The 20,386-nt window shown below is 36.0% G+C and overlaps 1 protein-coding gene across 3 annotated transcripts in view; it reads right to left on the minus strand.

The window, feature by feature from the left end:
• Positions 1 to 20,386, minus strand: part of LOC109686868 (cytochrome P450 2C26-like) — a 62,440-nt gene that overhangs the window by 14,476 nt on the left and 27,578 nt on the right. For all 3 annotated transcript variants that reach the window (XM_074078722.1, XM_074078721.1, XM_074078723.1), the window contains 2 exons: positions 12,871 to 13,012; positions 10,152 to 10,339 (listed from right to left, as the gene is read on the minus strand). In XM_074078722.1, the coding sequence (XP_073934823.1) occupies positions 10,152 to 10,339; positions 12,871 to 13,012 (330 nt within the window). The remainder of the gene's footprint in view (positions 1 to 10,151; positions 10,340 to 12,870; positions 13,013 to 20,386) is intronic.

The following is a 20,386-nucleotide window of genomic DNA, read 5'->3' on the forward strand; positions in this document are numbered from 1 at the left end:
AACATAAATGAATATATGATATATACATATATAGATATCATATATATTGATATATATATATGATCTTTTTGATATATCATATATATTGGTATATATATCAATAAATGTAACTCAGCATTTAAACTCAATCAAGAACAAGAATCACATAATCATCTAAACAGATGCACAAAAATCCCTTTACAAAACCCAATATCCCTTCATAATAAAAAGCCCTGAAGAAACCAGGAATTTAAAGATATTTTAACATAATAAAGCTGTATTCAACAGTCCTACAGCACACATTATACTACATAGAGAAAACCTGAAATAGATTCTTGCTGAAATCAGAAGACAATAGTGTCAACTATCACATTTCCATGCAATGCACTACTTAAATTCTTACTCAGAGAAAAAGACAAGAGAGAGAGAAAACAGGAAGGAAGAAGTCACATTATTCCTGTTTGAATATGATATGATACTATACTTAACAGACCCAAAAAATGCCACCACAAGACTCTTGGATCTGATATTAAAATAAAAAAGTTTCAGCAAAGTACCAGGATACAAAATCAACTTTAAAAATCAGTGTCTTTTGTGTACAGCAAAAAAAATATGCTTTTAAAAAGAAATATAAGAGTTTAAAAGGAAAACAGGGGAGGATCCAACATGGTGACTAGGGTGCAGCAGCAGACAGCATGAACTTCATGAATCAAAAACCTTGCTGAGACTCTGGAGCCACACTTGGTAGAAAAAAAGAACCAAGAGAAATCAGGGTTTGGACACCCTAAACCCCCAGCCCATACAAAGCTTTTCCATGCCACATTACACTGAGAAAACAGGAGGGCTGCTTCACCACCAGAAGTGGGTTCCAAACCTGCTTGGGAGACATCCAGCAGACCAACAGGTGAGCATATAAGTGGCATGTGGTATCTACACAGCCACCACTGGAATAAACCAGCATAACCCCTCAGACAGACTGATCCTCCAGCCCACAAAAAAAACCTGAATAATAAACAAGGAACATGCAGCAGAGGGGGTGGGGTGCTCTAAGCACACCAGTGGAGAGGGGGAGGAGCAAGAAGCTGATCACCATGCAAACTTTTAGTAAACAAAGACTGGAATGGCAGATGGGCCAACAGAGGACAAGTGATAAGCTGCTGCCAGAAATAGGGCAGATAGAGGACCACAAAGCTCATCTCTTGAGCCAGTGAGGAAAATCCAAAGTAAAACGAAGTTGCAAAATTGAAAAACAGTAAGGGTGAGATTCCAAGATGATTACTAGAGGGAGGAAGCAGAAAGTGTGCTTCCTAAAGTAAAATATTGGAGAAGCACTGGAGATATACCTTACAGGAAAAACCACTGAGAAGAGGCAAAACTTTGACTCCTCCACACCCGAGCCCATGCATAGCATTCCCACTCCACATTAAACAGAAAAACCAGGAGGACTCCTGCACCACCAGATGCCAGCTCCCAGACCATTTGGGAAGACGCAGATGACAAGGTGAGGTAAGTGGCATGCAGTACTCCCACAGACAATCCTGGGCCAGATCAGCATAGCCCTCTGGACAGAGCAACCCCCACCCAGGGAAAAAAGAGAAACTGAATAATAACAACAAAAAACAAAACAAATGTAGCAAAGACAGCAGGGCACGCTGAGTGCCGAAGGGGGGGGAGGGGCATTCCCCCACATAACTGTAAAAAAGCAAGCTGGCCAGAGAAGGCAGGAGTGGCGGCGGCACCCACCAAGCAACCAGGAGTGGGAAAGCTTGTAAAAGCGGTGGTGGGAGGAAAACTCCACAGGAGAGGGGGGAAGGCCCACTTCCCATGTGAACTGTAAATAAAAACACCGGCCAGAGAAAGCAGGTGTAGCGCCAGCTCCCCCAGTGTGCTTGGAAAGGGAAAGCTTGTAACAGTGGAAGTTGCACTCAGGAGAACTCTAGGTAAACAAAGCCTGAGGGCTAGGTGAGTGTTAAGCTCACTGCTGAGATCTGCATAAATAAAGCCTCCAGCAACAGCAGGCTGACAGCAGTGGGCAGGTGAGCCACAGCCTCAAATAGACATTCACAAACCTGTCTCCAGACTTTTTTTTTCTCTCTCTCTTCCTTTGATGAGACAACAACTGAACTACACCTGCATGCTGAAAAACTTACTGAAACTTTATTGCATTTGAATTTGGGACACTTTGTGGTGTTTTGGGGGTTTGGGGTTTTTTTTTTTTGTTTTTTTCCCCTTTGATGAGACAACAACAGAACTGCTTCTGAGACACCATCTCTACGATTGGAGGCTGAGTGACTAACACCAAAATTATTAAGACTGAAACTTTATTGTATTTGAACTTGGAGATTTTTTTCAAACCTCTCTCTGTCTCTCTAATGCCTGTTTAGCTTACTGTTGATCAGTACACTATTTCTCCCTGTTTATATCTTTGAAACTTTTTTGTTTGTTTGTTTTATTTTTTAACTTGTTTGTTTATTTGCTTTTCCCTTGTTCTTTACCTTCTTTGCTTTCCCTCTCCTCTCACCATTCCATTCTAAATACCACCATAGTTATTATTACAGGCTAGAAAACACTTAAATGCACACAGTACAGGGACAATAACAATACCAAAGGCAATCGTGGGAAGACATAAAAATCAGGGAAATGAGTTTTCCACAGCAAAACATTAGTACAGGAACCAGAGAGAAATGAAGAAAACAGATACTCAGATCCAGACTCCAATAAAACGAAGATAAACTATGTCAAAGAACCCAATGAAGCTCACAAGAATAATCTAAAAGAAGAAATCCTACAAGTAATCAATGAGAATTTTATAGAGATGATACTGGATATGGTCAACCAAAATGTACAGGAGACACTCAACAAATTCCAAGAAAACAAAAATAGAGAACTTGAGAGAGCACAAGAAGAAATAAAAGAAACTATAGAAGCACTGTATAAACACCAAAGTGAAACAAAGAACATGATTAATAAAGAGATAAATGAACTCAGGACGAAAATAGACAACATTAAAGAGGAAGCGACTCAGGATATGGAAAACCTCAGAAAAAAGAATGAAACAGAAATGCAAACCAAAATGGAAGGCCAATCAAGCAGAATAGAACAAACAGAAGACAGATCTCAGAACTCAAAGATGAAATGGTAATTAAAGGACAAACCAAAGAACTATTAGTTAAACAACTCAACCTGTGAAAAGAAAATGCAAGAACTCACTGACTCCATCAAAAGACCAAACCTGAGCATCATGGGCACTGAAGAAGGAGAAAGGGGCAAGCAAAGGGAATGCATAATATATTCAACAAAATAATAACAGAAAATTTCCCAAATCTAGAGAAATCTATTCCCATACACATGCAAAAAGCCTCCAGAACATCAAACAGACCAGAACAAAATAGAACTACCACACAGCACATTATCATTAAAGCAACAAGTACAGAGACCCAGGAAAGAATATTGAAGGCTGTAAGAGAGAAAAAAAACAAATAACATACAAAGCTAACCCCATCAAAATCACAGCAGACTTCTCAACAGAAACATTAAAACTAAGAAGAGCTTGGGGTGAGATCTTCTGGGCACTGAATGAAAATAACTTCAACCCTAGGATACTCTACCCAGCAAAACTATCATTCAAAATAGATGGAGCAATAAAAGTCTTCCATGATAACAAGAAACTCAAACAATATGTGACCACAAAGCCACCACTACAAAAGATTCTTCAAGGGATTCTGCACACAGAGAGTAAAACCCAACATAACCATGAAAGGGAAGGCAGCATCAAATGACAGGGAAAAAAAAGCAAGAAAGTAGAGAGTAACCTCAATTTAGGTACACACAATCAAACCTTCAAACAAATAAGACAACTAAATGACACGAATCACCACATACCTATCAATTCTAACACTTAATGTTAATGGACTTAATTCCCCCATCAACAGGCACCATTTGATGAACTGGATTAAAAAGGAAGATCCAGCAATTTGTTGCTTACAGGAGACCCATCTCACTGACAGTAATAAGCATAGCCTTAGGATGAAAGGCTGGAAGAAGATTTGCCAAGCCAATGGCCCCTGAAAACAGGCAGGAGTAGCAACACTTATCTCTGACAAAGTAGACATCAAACCTACATTGATCAAATGAGATAAAGAAGGACCTTCCATACTAATAAAAGGGGAAATAGAACAAAAGGAAATAACAATTATCAACCTATATGCACCCAATGTCAACTCACCCAATTTCATCAAACAAACCGTGAAGGATCTAAAGGCATATATTAACTCCAACACAGTGGTCATGGGATACTTTAACAGCCCATTATCATCAATAGATACATCATCCAAACAAAAAGTCAATAAATAAATAGTAGATATAAAATATACCATAGATCAAATAGACCTAAGTGATGTCTACAGAACATTTCATCCTACTTCTACACAATATACATTCTTCTCAGCAGCCCACAGAAACTTCTCCAAAATAGATTATATCCTAGGTTACAAAGCAAGCCTTAGCAAATAAAAGAAAACAGAAATTATACCATGTATTCTATGTGATCACAGTGCAATAAAACTAGAACTGAACAACAAAAGTAAGACAAAAAACATGCAAACAGCTAGAAACTGAATAACTCATTGCTTAATGAACACTGGGTCATTGATGAAATAAAAGAGGAAATTAAAAAGTTCTTGGAAGTCAATGAAAATGAAAACACAACCTACAGGAACCTATGGGACACAGTAAAGGCAGTCCTGAGAGAAAAGTTTATAGCCATGAGTGCACATACTAAAAAGACTGAAAGGTCCCCAAATCAATGACCTAATGATACATCTCAAACTCCTAGGAAAACAAGAACAAGCAAAGCCAAAAACAAATAGGAGAGAAAAAATAAAAATAAGAGCTGAAATAGATGAACTAGATACCAAAAAAATATATATACAAAATTAATGAAACAAAAGGTTGGTTCTTTGAAAAAATAAACAAGATTGACAGATCCTGCCAAACATGAATAAAATGAGGAGAGAAAAAGCCCAAATTAGTAGAATCAGGAATGCAAAAGGGGAGATAACAACAAAAACCATGGAAGTCCAGGAAATCAACTGAGACTACCTCAAGAACCTATACTCAAATAAATTTGAAAATCTTAAAGAAATGGACAGATTACTAGATATATATGATCATCCAAAACTGAACCAAGAGGATATTAATCACCTTAATAGATCAATAACACAAAATGAAATTGAAGCAGCAATCAAGAGTCTCCTCAAAAAGAAAAGTCCAGGACCTGTTGGATTCTCTGCTGAATTCTACCAGACCTTTAAAGAAGAAATGACATCAATCCCCTTTAAACTGTTCCACGAAATAGAAAGGGAAGGAAAACTGCCTAACACATTTTATGAAGCCAGTATTACACTTATCCCAAAACCAGGCAAAGACACCTCCAAAAAGGAGAACTATAGGCCAATCTCCTTAATGAACATTGATGCAAAAATCCTCAATAAAATAATGGCAAACTGAATTCAACAACATATCAAAAAGATCATTCACATGACCAAGTAGGCTTCATCCCAGGAATGCAGGGGGGTTCAACATATGAAAATCAATAAATATAATAAACAACATTAACAGAACCGAAGACAAAAACCACTTGATCATCTCAATAGATGCAGAAAAAGCCTTTGATAAGATCCAAAACCACTTCATGATAAAAGCTCTAAGAAAACTAGGACTAGAAGGAAAGTACCTCAACATGATAAAAGCTGTATATGACAAACCTACAGCCAGCATATACTTAACATAGAAAGACTGAAACCACTCCCTCTAAAATCAGGACCTAGACAAGATGCCCACTATCTCCACTCCTATTCAACATAGTACTGGAATTCCTAGCCTAAGTAATTAGGCAAGAAGAAGGAATAAAAGGAAACAAATAGGTAAAGAAACTGTCAAAATGTCCCTATTTGCAGATGATATGATCCTATACAATAAAGATCCAAAAACCTCTACTCAAAAGCTCCTAAACACCATCAATAGCTATAGCAAGGTAGCAAGGTATAAAATCAACATAAAAAAAACATTAACATTTCTATACATTAATAATGAACAAACTTAGAAAGGATATATGAGAACAATTCCATTTACAATAGCCTCAAAAAAAATCAATTACCTAGGTGTAAACTTAACAAAGGATGTGAACAACCTCTACAAAGAAAACTATAAACTTCTGAAGAAAGAGATTGAGAAAGACTAGAGAAAGTGGAGAGATCTCTCATGCTCATGGATTGGTAGAATCAACATAGTAAAAATGTCTACACGCCCAAAGTAATCTACATGTTTAATGCAATTCCCATCAAAATTCCAATGACATTCATTAAAGAGATCGAAAAATCTACCGTTAAATTTATATGGAAACACAAAAGGCCACAAATAACCAAGACAATACTCAGTCAAAAGAACAACGCAGGAGGTATCATGATACCCGACTTCAAACTATATTACAAAGCAATAACAATAAAAACAGCATGGTTCTGGCACAAAAACAGACATGAAGACCAGTGGAACAGAATAGAGGACCCAGATATGAAGCCACACAACTGTAACCAACTTATCTTTGACAAAGGTGCTAAAAATATAAGATGGAGAAAAGACAGCCTCTTCAACAAAAACTGCTGTGAAAACGGGTTAGCAGTCTGCAAAAAACTGAAACTAGATCCATGTATATCACCCTATACCAATATTAACTCAAAATGGATCAATGATCTTAATATCAGACTCTAAACTCTAAAGTTGGTACAGGAAAGAGTAGGAAATACTGTGGAATTAATAGGTATAGGCAAGAACTTTCTCAGTGGAACCCCAGCAGCACAGCAACTAAAAGAGAGCATAGATAAACGGGACTTCATAAAACTAAAAAGCTTCTGCTCAACAAAAGGAATGGTCTCTAAACTGAAGAGACCATGCACAGAGTGGGAGAAAATATTTGCCAGCTACACATCAGAGAAAGAACTGATAACCAGAATATATAGGGAACTTAAAAAACTAAATCCTCCCAAAATTAATGAACCAATAAAGAAATGGGCAAGTGAACTAAACAGAACTTTCTCAAAAGAAGAAATTCAAATGGCCAAAAAACACATGAAAAAATGCTCACCATCTCTAGCAATAAAGGAAATGCAAATCAAAACCACACTAAGATTCTACCTCAACCCTGTAAGAATAGCCATCATTAGCAACACCACTAACAGCAGGTGTTGGTGAGGATGTGGGGAAAAGGAACCCTCTTACACTGCTGGTAGGAATGTAAACTAGTACAACCACTCTGAAAAAAAATTTGGAAGCTACTTAAAAATCTAAACATTGATCTACCATATGATCCAGCAATACCACTCTTGGGGATATACCCAAAAGAATGTGACACAGGTTACTCTAGAGGCACCTGCACACCCATGTTTATTGCAGCACTATTCACAACAGCCAAGTTATGGAAACAGGCAAGGTGCCCCACCACTGATGAATGGATTAAGAAAATGTGGTATTTATACACAATGGACTTTTATGCAGCCATGAAGATGAACGAAATGTTATCATTCACAGGTAAATGGATGGAATTGGAGAACATCATTCTGAGTGAGGTTAGCCTGGCCTAAAAGACCAAAAATCATATGTTTTCCCTCATATGCAGACATTAGATCAAGGGCAAACACAACAAGGGGATTGGACTTTGATCACATGATAAAGTGAGAGCACACAAGGGAGATATGAGGATAGGTAAGACACCCAAAAAACTAGATAGCATTTGTTGCCCTCAATGCAGAGAAACTAAAGCAGATACTTTAAAGCAACTGAGGCCAACAGGAGAAGGGGACCAGGAACTAGAGAAAAGGTTAGTTCAAGAAGAATTAACTGAGAAGATAACACACATGCACAGGAAATCAATGCGAGTCAACTCCCTGTATAGCTATCCTTATCTAAACTAGTAAAAACCCTTGGTCCTTTCTATTATTGCTTATACTCTCTCTTCAACACAATTAGCAAGAAGGGCAAAATAGTTTCTGCCAGGTAGTGAGGGGTAAGGAGGAGGTAAGGGAGGGAGCAGGGGGGTAAGGGAGGGGGCAGGGGTAAGGTGGGACAAATGACCCAAACATTCTATGCACATATGAATAAAATTAAAATTTTTTTTAAAAAAGAAAGAAAGAGGAGGGGGATGAGGGAGAACAATGGAGGGTGTGAATCTAAGATATATTGTAAGCATATATGTAAATATCACAATGTATCTCCTGTACAACTATTATATTCTAATAAAAACACAGTTTAACCTCAATAAAAAAAAACCAATCAGCAAACCAGCATAACACACTGACAGCAGGGAACTAACTGATGGATCTCTGACCTTGCCCCAAAGAAGGGGTCATGGCAAAGAAACAAGCCCCCAGTAAACCAACACAGAGAAAACCCAACTCCAAAGCAGGATGACTGGTTAACCACAGAGAAGATCTCCAGAACCTGAGGACAAGCCACACCTCACTGAGGGAGGAGCTGACTAAGCAACTTCTGCTGAAAGACAGGAAAAAAAACTGGCGAGTCTCCCCAACCACCTGGCAAGACTAAGACAGAGCTTCTGCTTAAATACCAACACCAGGGCTGGATGCTGAAGGAGTAACAACAGAACTACTAAGACTGAAATTCAATTGGTCCTGAACCTGGAATTTTTTATGTGTTTGTTTGGTTGGTTGCTTCCCTGTTTGTTTGTCCACAACCCCTCCCTGTTGATTTCTTTGGTTTTCTTTTTTTTTTCATGCTTTTTTTGTTTTCTTAGTTCTAATACTAAATTACACACAGACAAGGGACAGAAACAGTACCAAGTGGAACGATGGGAAGATGAAAAAGGGATGGAAACCATTCTCCCCCCAAAACTAATTTAATACGAGATTCAGAGGGAAATGAAGAAAACAGATACCCAGTTTCAGAATCCAACAAAACCAGGATAATTTATCCTAAGGAACCCAACGAAGTCCACAAAAACAATCTGAAAGAAGAAATCCTGCAAGTAATCACTGAGAATTTCATGGAGATGTTACTAGACCTAGTCAACCAAAATGTACAAGAGGCACTCAAGAAATTCCAAGACAACAAAAATAAAGAATATGAGAAGACACAAAAACAAATAAATGAACTTATAGGAACCCTAAATAAACACCAAAGTGAAACAGAGAACACCATAAATAGAGAGATTAATGAATGAAGGATGAAAATTGACAATATTAAAGAGTAAGTGACCCATGATATGGAAAACCTCAGAAAAAAGAATGAAACAGAAATACAAAACACAATGGAAGGCCACTCCAGCAGAAGACAAAATCTCAGAACTTAAAGATGAAATGGAAATTAAAGGAAAAACTGAAGAACTATTACTCAAACAACTCAAGACCTGTGAAAGGAATATGCAAGAACTCACCGACTCCTTCAAAAGACCAAACCTGAGAATCATGAGCATTGAAGAAGGAGAAGAGGTGCAAGCAAAAGGAATTTGTAATACATTCAACAAAATAATAACAGAAAATTTCCCAAATCTAGAGAATACTATGCCCATTCAGGTACAGGAAGCCTCCAGGACACCAAAAGGACTTGACCAAAATTGAACTACCCCATGACATATTATCATTAAAATAACAAGCACAGAGAATAGAGAAATAATATTGAAGGCTGTAAGAGATAAAAACAAATAACATACAAAAGTAAACCCATCAAAATCACAGCAGATTTCTCAACATAAACCTTAAAAGCAAGAAGAGCATGGAGTGAGGTATTCCAGGCACTGAATGAAAATAACTTCAACCTTAGGATACTCTACCCAGCAAAACTATCATTCAAAATAGATGGAGCAATAAAAGTCTTCCATGATAAGCAGAACAACAACAAATGTTTGTGAGGATGCAGGGAAAAATGTACCCTCATACACTACTAGTGGGATTGTAAGCTGGTACAACCACTATGGAAAACAATATGGAGGCTTCTTGAAAACCTAAACATAGATCTTCCATATGATCCAGCAATACCACTCCTTGGGATATGCCCAAAGGAAAGAGACCCAAGTAATGTATACACATGTAAGTAAATGTAAAAATGATAGAATAAAATTTTTTAAAAAGCCCAGAGGTGTAACTTAGTAGTAATTATCTTACCTTGGGAATGAGATAGTTTCTGAATTTAATGTCAGAGGTTACTGCACGGGGCAAGCCAGTGGGACACAGATCAATGTGTCTCTGGATCTCATGCAACACAGCATCTGTGTAGGGCATGTTTCTTCTGTCTTGCATGCAAGGGATCCGATGTCTGCCAACCACACAATCAATCTCCTCTTTGACTTTAACTGGTAAAACACAAGCACAAAATGATAGAATAGGAGAAAAGTGGCAAGTTTGTCACAGCAATCCAGTGCTACATGGAGCATGATGAAGGTGTCTCTAAGGAATTATAAATATAAATTTTATGCCCAAAGGAACACTTAGACATGTACAGTCATTTGGCATGACATAGGTGCACACCACTTGCCTAAAATATAGGCATGCTGTTATGTGGGCACATACTTATAAATTAGCATACATGTTAACTAATATCAGTAGATTGAATTGAATGATTCAGTTTCTGGGTTCTGTCAATATTTATTGTTTACATAATTCTTACTACATAAATATTGTTCCCTGTTATGAAAACTATGGTTATGTTTCACTCTAGGTCCTATCTTGGATTTAAGCTTGTTTCTCTGTATCAGTTCATAATTTTCCATTTCTTGAGGTGCCATTACTTCCAGCTATTGAAAAAAATGTTTCAAATTCCACAGAGTAATTTAACCCTGAGACTCTATATCAATTCATAATTTTTCATGTCTTAAGTCAAAATCACTTTCAAAATCTCACACATTTGTTTCAAACTCAGAGGAATGAATGCCCAGCTATTGGAAAACCTCAGACTACTGATCATTTCTCTTTTGTTCCTTGCTCTCCCTCAAACATGCATCATCTACCTGTTTCATTTTGAAGTGAGTGTTTTCTGGCCTGGTGCCCAGAAGTCTCCCTGACACTAATCTTTCCTTATAACTCATTCCAAGTTCTGGAGTCTCTGACTTGGTTTCAGACATTTGTACAAGCAAATTTTACAGTATTTTCTGAGAAAGAGGGGGGTTGCCTAAAATTTTAGGCAGGTGTGTGGCACTACAAAGCCCTTTTGCATAAAAAACTAGACTCTGGAGCTGTTATTACTCATAACTCTTATATGACAATATATTTCTCTGAAAATTTTATTGTTTTCTCTTCAATCCTGGTGGCATAAAATTCCATTGTCTTGGGTCTTTATTTCATTCACCCTATAGGACATTTGGATAGAAATTTCTGTTAAAGTGACAAAGTATAAAGTTTCTACTCCATAGTCCTTCACTCTCTGAAGGATGGATCTGGCTGTTAATTCCAGAAATCTAGATGAAGAAAATATTTCATAATTCCTGAATGTAGGGGCAAGAATATTACCAAACATTTCACTCTTTCTCTGGCACTGCCCAAGGCTCTTGAATACAAGACTTCTCAGGCTCAGTTTCTCTCCAGAGTGAGCTTCTTTTCCTCAGAGGGAAAATTAAGCATCTAGTGAATATAGATGAAGCAGGAACACTGAAAAAGATAACCTCTTTTGTCAACCTCATTTTCTACATTCTTTGATACCTGTTATTTCCAAACAGGTATGCTTATGGGGATTATAGGGATACAGTTACTTTCCTTCCCTCATAAATCTATATTCTCTGTCAATTGTGCTGCATATCATACTCCCTACTTATTTAATTATTATCCTTCAATCTGCTGAAGTATAATCAGAAATTTGTTGAAGACTTGGATGCTTACTTTTCTCTCCTCCTAACTTAAAAGAATTAATTCTTGTTCATAATTATGTTATTTTTTCAGTGGATACTGGACACAGAAAAGAAAATATCTTTCATGTAAGCTGCATAATAGGAACTCTTTGAAAGTAAATTTCTAAAGTAACTTTGTTCATAAAAATTAAAATCTTTTGTTTTTTATATCCATATAAGAAAATACAAGATTGAAATTGTTCTAAGAGTGGGAGGGAAGTGAGAGAATGATGAAAGGGTTAAATCTAACTAAGATATATTGTAAGCACATATGTAAACATCACAGTGTATCCCTTGTACAACTATTATATGCTAATAAAATCATTAAAAAGAAATGTAAAAAAAATTAGAATTTATGGGCTGATGGAGTGGCTCAAGTGGTAAAAGCACCTGCCTAGCAAGTGTGGTTCCTTGAGTTCAAACCCCAGTGCCACCAAAAAGAAAAATCATTGACTTGTACCCTGTAAAAACACTTTTATATTGTCAAACAGAAGTTTTATGAAAATAGACTTATAGCATAATCAAATTCCTTTAGGTGCACCTTCTGCTTAAGTGGAAATACCTTTATGATGAGCTCAAGTTTTTAGAACACTTCTCAGAATGGATATTCTATCATATAGCCTTGCCAAATTCTAAGACTTTCAGTTATGCCTCATTAAAGATAGTTTTCTTTTACCTATCCCAGATTTAGAATTATTAGACTGAGGAAAGGTAGACCAGATTTATATTCTGTGAAAAGTATCAACTAAAATGCAATCCCACGTTAATTTATGCTGACTGTGCCTGCCACAAATTACCTCCCATGAAACCCAGATACCAATCCTGAGTTTTATTGCTTTTCCTACTGCCATGTTCTCTTTGTTTCTCTCATTTATCATTGTGTTTCAGACAGTGGCTCAGATGGTTAAATAATGAAGCTCCTCCAAGGTAAACAATATGAAAGATATTAATGATGTCTCCCAACATCTTCCTAAAATTTATATTATCATCTTGTGCACTCTTACCTGTGACATGTGGATACTTCATCAGGAGCAGTAGAGCATATCTCAGTGTTGTGCTTGTTGTGTGAGTCCCAGCAGTAAACAAATCATATATAGTGGCAACCAAACTTTCATAGTTATACTTGGACTGTGGGTTGTGCTTTTCCTAGGAATCATTTTATTTGATTTTATTATGTGTAAATGATTTGCAACATTTATATTATAGTAAATTCAAAATTACAATGTTATAAAGTTCGCCAACAGAAAACCAGCAGACCACAGTATTAGTACTTTATAGTATAGAAAACATTGTAAATCTGTTGACCCAAACTTCATTTCCAAGACCCTAACTTCTTGCCTACCTAAACTTTCCATTCGTGAGGCTCTTTGCTAGTAGGCATATCATGCAGCATGTTTCTTTCCTTAAAATATAAAATCAAAAGCTTACTGTTGTCCCTTGCTGTATTTTCTCCTTCTTACCTAATGTAGAGCTATGAGGGAGCAGTTAGGGTAGGTAACATCTTGGGACATTAGGGAATAATCATAAAAAATGAAAGTCTCAATTTCAAATATGAAGAGCAATCTGCACTGGATACTCATGGTGTCAAGGTTACTTCATCATCCCTATACTGGATAACCATGACACTCTGTTTTTTCAGGAAAATAAACCTAATATTTGTTTAAGCAAATAGTAACTATATTTTCTCTCATTTGTAAATAAACACAATATTTATGAAAAACAGAAAAATGGGGGCCATACCATGGTAGATGTTGTAAGTCTGAGACATGATTGCAACTCTCTTCTTCTATCAAAAATTTATTATAATCAACATTCCCTACAGACTAATTATTAAAGCTAATATCTCCAAAATACTAGAAGGAATTATAGGTAAATAGATGGATTCTCCAAGTCATGGTAGTACTGCTACTCTAATCCAAATGGGAAGCCACAGGAATAATGGTAATAGGCAATATGGTATCACAGAGGATATAAATGTGCAAACTGAAGAGAAACTAATTTAAAACATAGAGCTGATGCATCGGTTTCCCATATGGGATAATGAAGACAGCAAGAGCAATACATATGTCAAGGCTAAGGTTTAAGACTGAGAAGATGATGTAAAACAGAACTGACAAGATTGCAGCTATCTATTGAGCACAGGGACTCCATAACACAGAAAAATATTGTTTTCTTACTAGTCCCTGAACCATTTATTTAACAGATTTTTCTGCTTTTTTTTTTTCTTTTTCTTCTTCTTTTTTGTGCAGCAATGAGGAATGAACTCAAAGTCTCATGCTTGCTAGGTAAGGAATGTATCACTTGAGCCACATCCATAGTCCTGTTGTTTTTAGTTTGTTTTTATGATAATATCCGGTACTAACTTTGTCCAGACTGGCATCAGAGTGTGATCCTCTTACCTCTGGCTCCCAAGTAGTTTTGATTACAGGCATGGGCCAACCGACAAGCCCCACTTATTTTTGAGATTCATTCTTGCTAACTTTTTGACTAGGCTGGCCTCAAACCATGATCCTCCTCTCTCCACCTCTCTAGTAGCTGGAAATAAACACATGCACCACCACACCAGGGTCCAGTTAAAGTGATTTTATGATATCCAGGTGACCTGTGGTATGTCTACTATTATATGATCTATTCCATTAAAATAAAACCCTGCAACATGTATACTTACTAGACAAAGATAGTCCTCTCCTTTGGAAATATCAACTACATGTACTTTTCTAAATTCATCAAGTTAAAGTTACTCTTAAGTTTTTAGTCACATTTATTACTCCCAAGGAGTGTACTCATAAACCATTATTAATTTTTCCATATACTCAAATGAAGTTGCATATTTAGTGATTACAGACAGGCTATCATAATTAAGCTTATTTATGTAAAACAAAGTTAAAAAATAAAAAATATCCTAGATAAATGGGCACACATTCCATGTCATAAAAAATGAAATACCAATATTGTCATAATAGCATTATAAAAACAATGTCACAAAGATACTAGATAAGGGCATTCAGAAATTATTCTTTCTACAAAAAAATAGTCATTAATCTTGCATAATCAGTCTGCACAAACTATTTTGGAACTCTTAGGTGTACACTTGCAGCATCCTATGAAGTGTTGGATGAAGAAAGTTTCAGTAAATTTATTTCTTCATACTCTAATTCTGGGAAATGCAGTTTTGTGAATAGTGTACTGTGTTGGTGGATAGCTCATAGGTATCAGACTGGGCAATAAGGACCTTTTCCTTCAAAAACTGGAGTTGTGTCTTTTGATTACTGATGGGTTAGTACAGATGATGGCCATTGTTTTAACCCCCATGGGCTCAACGAACTTCCATCTTGACATCAAATGAGGGATTTAAAGAAGAAAAATTTCAATTAATATGCTGGGCGTTGTGGTGCATGCCTATAATCCCAGCTACGCTGGAGGCAATAGGTAGGAAGATCATCATATGAGTCCAGACCTGGGCAAAAAGTGTGAAATCCTATCTGAAAATAATTAAAGAAAAAAAAGTGTTGCTAGATAGAGTTTCTACTTACCAAGTCCAAGGCTCCTAGTTCAAACCCCAGTACAAAAAATAATAATGAAAGTCAACATGTAATGTAAAGGTCAGATAATCAATGAAGAGAAAGAAGTTAGGAAAAGTAAACAAATAGAACTTCTGGAGCTAAAAATTCAAAAGGAAAAAATAAAATAAAATAAAAAATACAGCAGATGAAATAATTCATCAGAGAGGTCTAATAACAGTCCTGAGCAAACATGAACACAGGATAGCAGAAAGTATGCAGTCTGGGTAGCAGAAAGAAAATGGAAAAAATAAAATAAAATAAAAATAAATAAATAATTTTTTTTAAAAAGAAAATGGAAAAGAGAAATGAATTGCTACCTAAGAGACCTATAGAATTCCACCAACTGCAGAAAGTTAAACATTGTAAGAGTCACAGAAAGAGAAGAGGGAGAGAAGAGGGAGAAACTGTAAATGTTTGAGGAAATAATACCAGAAAACTTTCAAATTTGGAGAAAGTCATGAATCTACCTATGCAGGAAGCTCAAAATAGATAAAAACAAAAATACTCATACCAATAAATATTTTAATCAACCTTAAATAGCAAAGACATGAAGGATTATTGGAAATAACAACATTGAGGAGAGTCATCACACAAAAGCTCCTCAATAACAGCAATAGCTGGTTGCTCTTCTGAAACTGTGGAGTGCAGAATCAGTGTTGTGATATATTTAAAATTCTGACAAGTAAAACTTTCCACTAAGAATTCTATACCTACCAAAATAATTTTTCCTAAAGGAGGATGAATTTAGTAATTCCAAGATTTATGAAAAAATAACCCAAGGGCATTCTGCACTAATAAATGCTAAAATCACATAGTTATAAGCTTGAAATAAAGAAGACTAAACTATAAATCAAAGCTATATTAAGAAATAAAGATCATTATTGACAATAAGATATGCACAATGTAGAAGCTAATGATTCTATGTTACCTGTTTTTGTCAATATGTGATATTAAAGAGAATTCATCAAGCAAAAGCAACAGCAAGTATATGTTACTAAGCACACAATGTATAAAAAAGTAAATTGTGACAGCAATAGCACAAAGACCTGTAGAGTTGGAGAGGAGCAAAGTCATGCATTCAATCTGAAATTGAAATAATGTCAATACAAAGTAGATTGTTATAAATTTACAATGCTGTCAGAAACTACCACTATAAGTATAAGATAATAATTTTTAAACACACAGAAAAAAAAATTCAGAAGGAACTAAAAATCTTTACTAGAAAAGATAATGATATAAGTATTGTATAACAAAAAAAGAATAAGGCATATAGAAAGAAATAGCAATAAAATTGAACTAAGTCATCCAATACCCTAATCAATTGAACTACAAATAATTAAGATAGTAGTTTAAAATACATTTGTGGGAAGATTTTTTGTTAAAACCTTTTGCACTGTCTATAAAAGAATCACTTTACATCTGAAAACACAATTGTGTTGAATGTGAACGATTATTTTCCACAGAAATAGTAGCCTAATGGAGTAACAATATTTTCCAGGATCAATTTTAAGCAAAAAATACCAATTGAGCATATGACTGTTCAAAATAAAGTCAGTGGTGGTCCATTTTCAAGGCATTTAACCCTAGCTGCTTACTTGCCTATCAGCTTGAAAATGTTGGGGGAAGGACAACTGATTCAAAAACTTAAATTGGGTGGGGCAAATCATGACAGAGTGGGGGAACAGGTTACCTGACAGCATGTATCACAGAGAAGCCTGTCTGCCATGAATAGACAAAGGGAGGTAGTAACTTAAGCCTACTTCTAAAATTTGAACAATCCCAAAAGGCATAACCCACTAGGAATTAGGCAACATCCAAAAGAATGCACACCCCACAGTACTCAGTCAATGAGGAACTTGTGCACTAAGTAATATAATGCTTATTGGAACATCTTCCAAAGTCTCTGTTTGTCAGCATCCAACCTTGCAAGATCGCCATTAAAGTCTCATTTCCACTGTACTCCATGTGTTTGATCCTACTCTTTGAGTTTGGACAGGTGAGCACATTTCTCACTTCTTGGCAGATCATCCAGATCTCTGTGCCCATGTGGAGCAGGCCCTAGGTGAGGGGGGAGACAAGTCCCACCTGATTTTAGTGGCCTGCTTGTCCTGGGTGTCCCATCTCTCTGCAGAAGCCATAGATAAACCTAAGACTGTTTACCGGAAGGCAGTGAGAGTGACACAGGAAAAAAGTCACCACATACCCAGGAACTCTCATGCATGAGCCAAGGTAGGAATATTGGACTATAAGTACTACCTTGGTGGTTGGGTATTTTCAGAAATCAAGTGTGTGTGACTGAGTTGTGTTTTAGATACGAAGCAAGCATGAAGTCCCAATTGTGTGGTTTCCTTCTTTCATGTGGAAAATGGCCAGAGACAGAGAAAGCAAATCTCAGGTTGTGCAAGAAACCTCTAGTATGGGGGGTGTTGAGCACACAGGATAGTCATGGGGACCTGCAGAAAATAGGAAACAGGAATCTAGGCCTAGGGAAATGAAGAAAAGTAAAGCCAAGGAGGGTCCTTTGGACATTACCCCAGATAGTCCACTGGGGAGAATGTTGAGGTTCTGGGGAGACAGCACCAAACAAAGGGGGAAAAAGATGATCAAATACTGTTGCTTTATATGGCCTAAAGATCCAACTCAAAAACTTTTTATCTTTTGGACCAAGTTTGGTTCAGACAAAGGCTGGGTATGCCAAGCTCTAGTTATTTATGTAAATGAAAAGACCTTGTCAACATAGGAGCAAAAAGATTATGCCCTTTGCTAGTCAAAGGCGCAGACCCATATGTTTCCTCTTAAAGAAAAAGAGGAGGGCATCCAGAAAAAAAACCTGGGAACTCTCAACAAGATTGCCCCCTCCCTGTGTTTTGCAGACTAAGGATTAGAAGGAGCCAGAATAAAAAACTAAAAAAACAGGGACTAATGATTGTAGAGAAACTGAGTCAACAGCCTCTTACCAACTTTAAGAAGGGAATTAGAACAGTACAAAAAAGATTACTGAAACTTCCCCCATTTCTTCTAAACAATGCTTCCTCTCTGGAAAGTTCCCATAGGGCCAAGAGAAATTGGACTTATAAATGTCCCTCTCATAAGTAGAGAGATTGGGAATTAAAAAGAGAGAGAAAAAAAAAACCATTTTCAGACATACTAAAACTGGAGATTTAAGGAGTTCTGTTGTGATTTGCATAAAAATAAAAGGTTCTGAGTTTATCTTGTGGATGCCCTGAGGAAAATTCTAACATACATCTGTAGTTTAAAGGTTTTTCTGAGAATGCAGTCTAATTGTTTATTTTTATGTGCCATTTTGTTTATGTCTCTAAAACAGCATTGAGCAAACTTTAATTTGCTCCTGGAATTCCAGCTCATCTTATGTATGCTTAAATTGACATTTTTTTGGCATGCCTAACTTAAAACTTTTGTGCATGTATGTGTATATGTGTAAGTGTATGTAAACATCTTCAAAATGGTTCTTAAACTGCTGTTATAAGATTAATGTGAAATTCAAGGTTATCAAAAACAGGCATTCAAGAGGGTGTTGCTGAAACCACAGGTTTGGATCCAAGGCCCAAACTCCTGAGATTCCATATGCCAGATCCAGTCACCTGCCATAAAATGTCAAATGAAGAGGCATGGTGAAGACAGGGAAGATTTATTACAAGGCTCAGGATATGCTGTGGAAAGAGGGAGAGTAAGCACTCAACTCATTTTCAGCCATCTTCCTGGGTACAGACATGATCTATAGGTTTAGGGACGTGGAAGAAATGGAGGCAGGAATGCCATGCTTTTCTCCTGCTGTTGGTTAGTTCATGGGCCCGAAGGAGTCAATGCTTTTCTGCAAAAGCAATTTGAGCACCTTTTACAGTAACTCTTAAGTCTTTAAGATTAAAGTAAAAATTATCTTTAAATAAAGGTATATGAAACTGCTTAAATATATGTGGAAGAGATATCTTAATATGTTTCATTCTTTTTAAATTATAATTCAGATCCTACTCTAAAAATATTTCAGTCAACTAGCAAACATGTTTTTATAAATTGTCATTTATAGAAGTAGGATTAAAAGTACATTGTTCTATTGGAAAGAAACAATTTTATATAAGATCTTGACAAGTAAGAAAAAAATACAAAAAGATATCAGATATATTTTTGAAAAAAAAAGGTTAAAAATAAAAGGATATTACTTTTAAAAGAATTTTAGAGGCTAAGGTTTGTCCTGAAGGCTTGTTCCAAAATAAAAAGAAACAAAACTTCAGTGTTCAAAAGGTAGCAAAAATATATGATGTAATTAATACAGCTATAGTTAAATTATCTAAATTATTTCCTAAAACCAAAATTTAGTAAACTAATGTAAAGTTAGCATCTAACTTTACCTTTAAAATATTCTGCTCTTAGTAATATTTGCTAAAGAACTTGCTTATAGGAGAGATTTTATGTTTTATCAAAATAATTAATTGCTTGTAGAACTCAACAGGCTTTTGACTCTTTAGGAAACTGAGTTCTAACTAAATCAGATTATTTAAGTATCTGTCTTCAGTAATTTCAATACATTTACTATATTTCAATACATAAATGTGTGAGGTATATTCTAAACTTCATTTAAATGCTATACAAAAGTCTACAGGGTTAAAGTTAAGTTTAATAGAGTGACCAGCACTTTTTCAAAACAAAAATTCTATTTGGAGGCACTGACACTGTCTCCCTAAGCTTGTATGAGGCCTAAAAGCTTTGATTTTTGTTAGTGTTGAACACCTATTATCCTACTTGGCCAAAGATTCTAAATTCTACTCAAAAGGTAAAATCTAAATATATATATATTTATATATATTATATATATATATGACATCTGTGTAGCTATGATGCTAATTGTTTCTCTCTTTAAATGTTAAATGTTACTTATATTCTCCAAGTATATATTTTCTAAAATTCAAAGCAGTACCATTTAATTAAGGATTGGACACTG

This window comes from Castor canadensis, chromosome 7 (assembly GCF_047511655.1).
Source record: "Castor canadensis chromosome 7, mCasCan1.hap1v2, whole genome shotgun sequence".
NCBI classification, from domain to species: domain Eukaryota; kingdom Metazoa; phylum Chordata; class Mammalia; order Rodentia; family Castoridae; genus Castor; species Castor canadensis.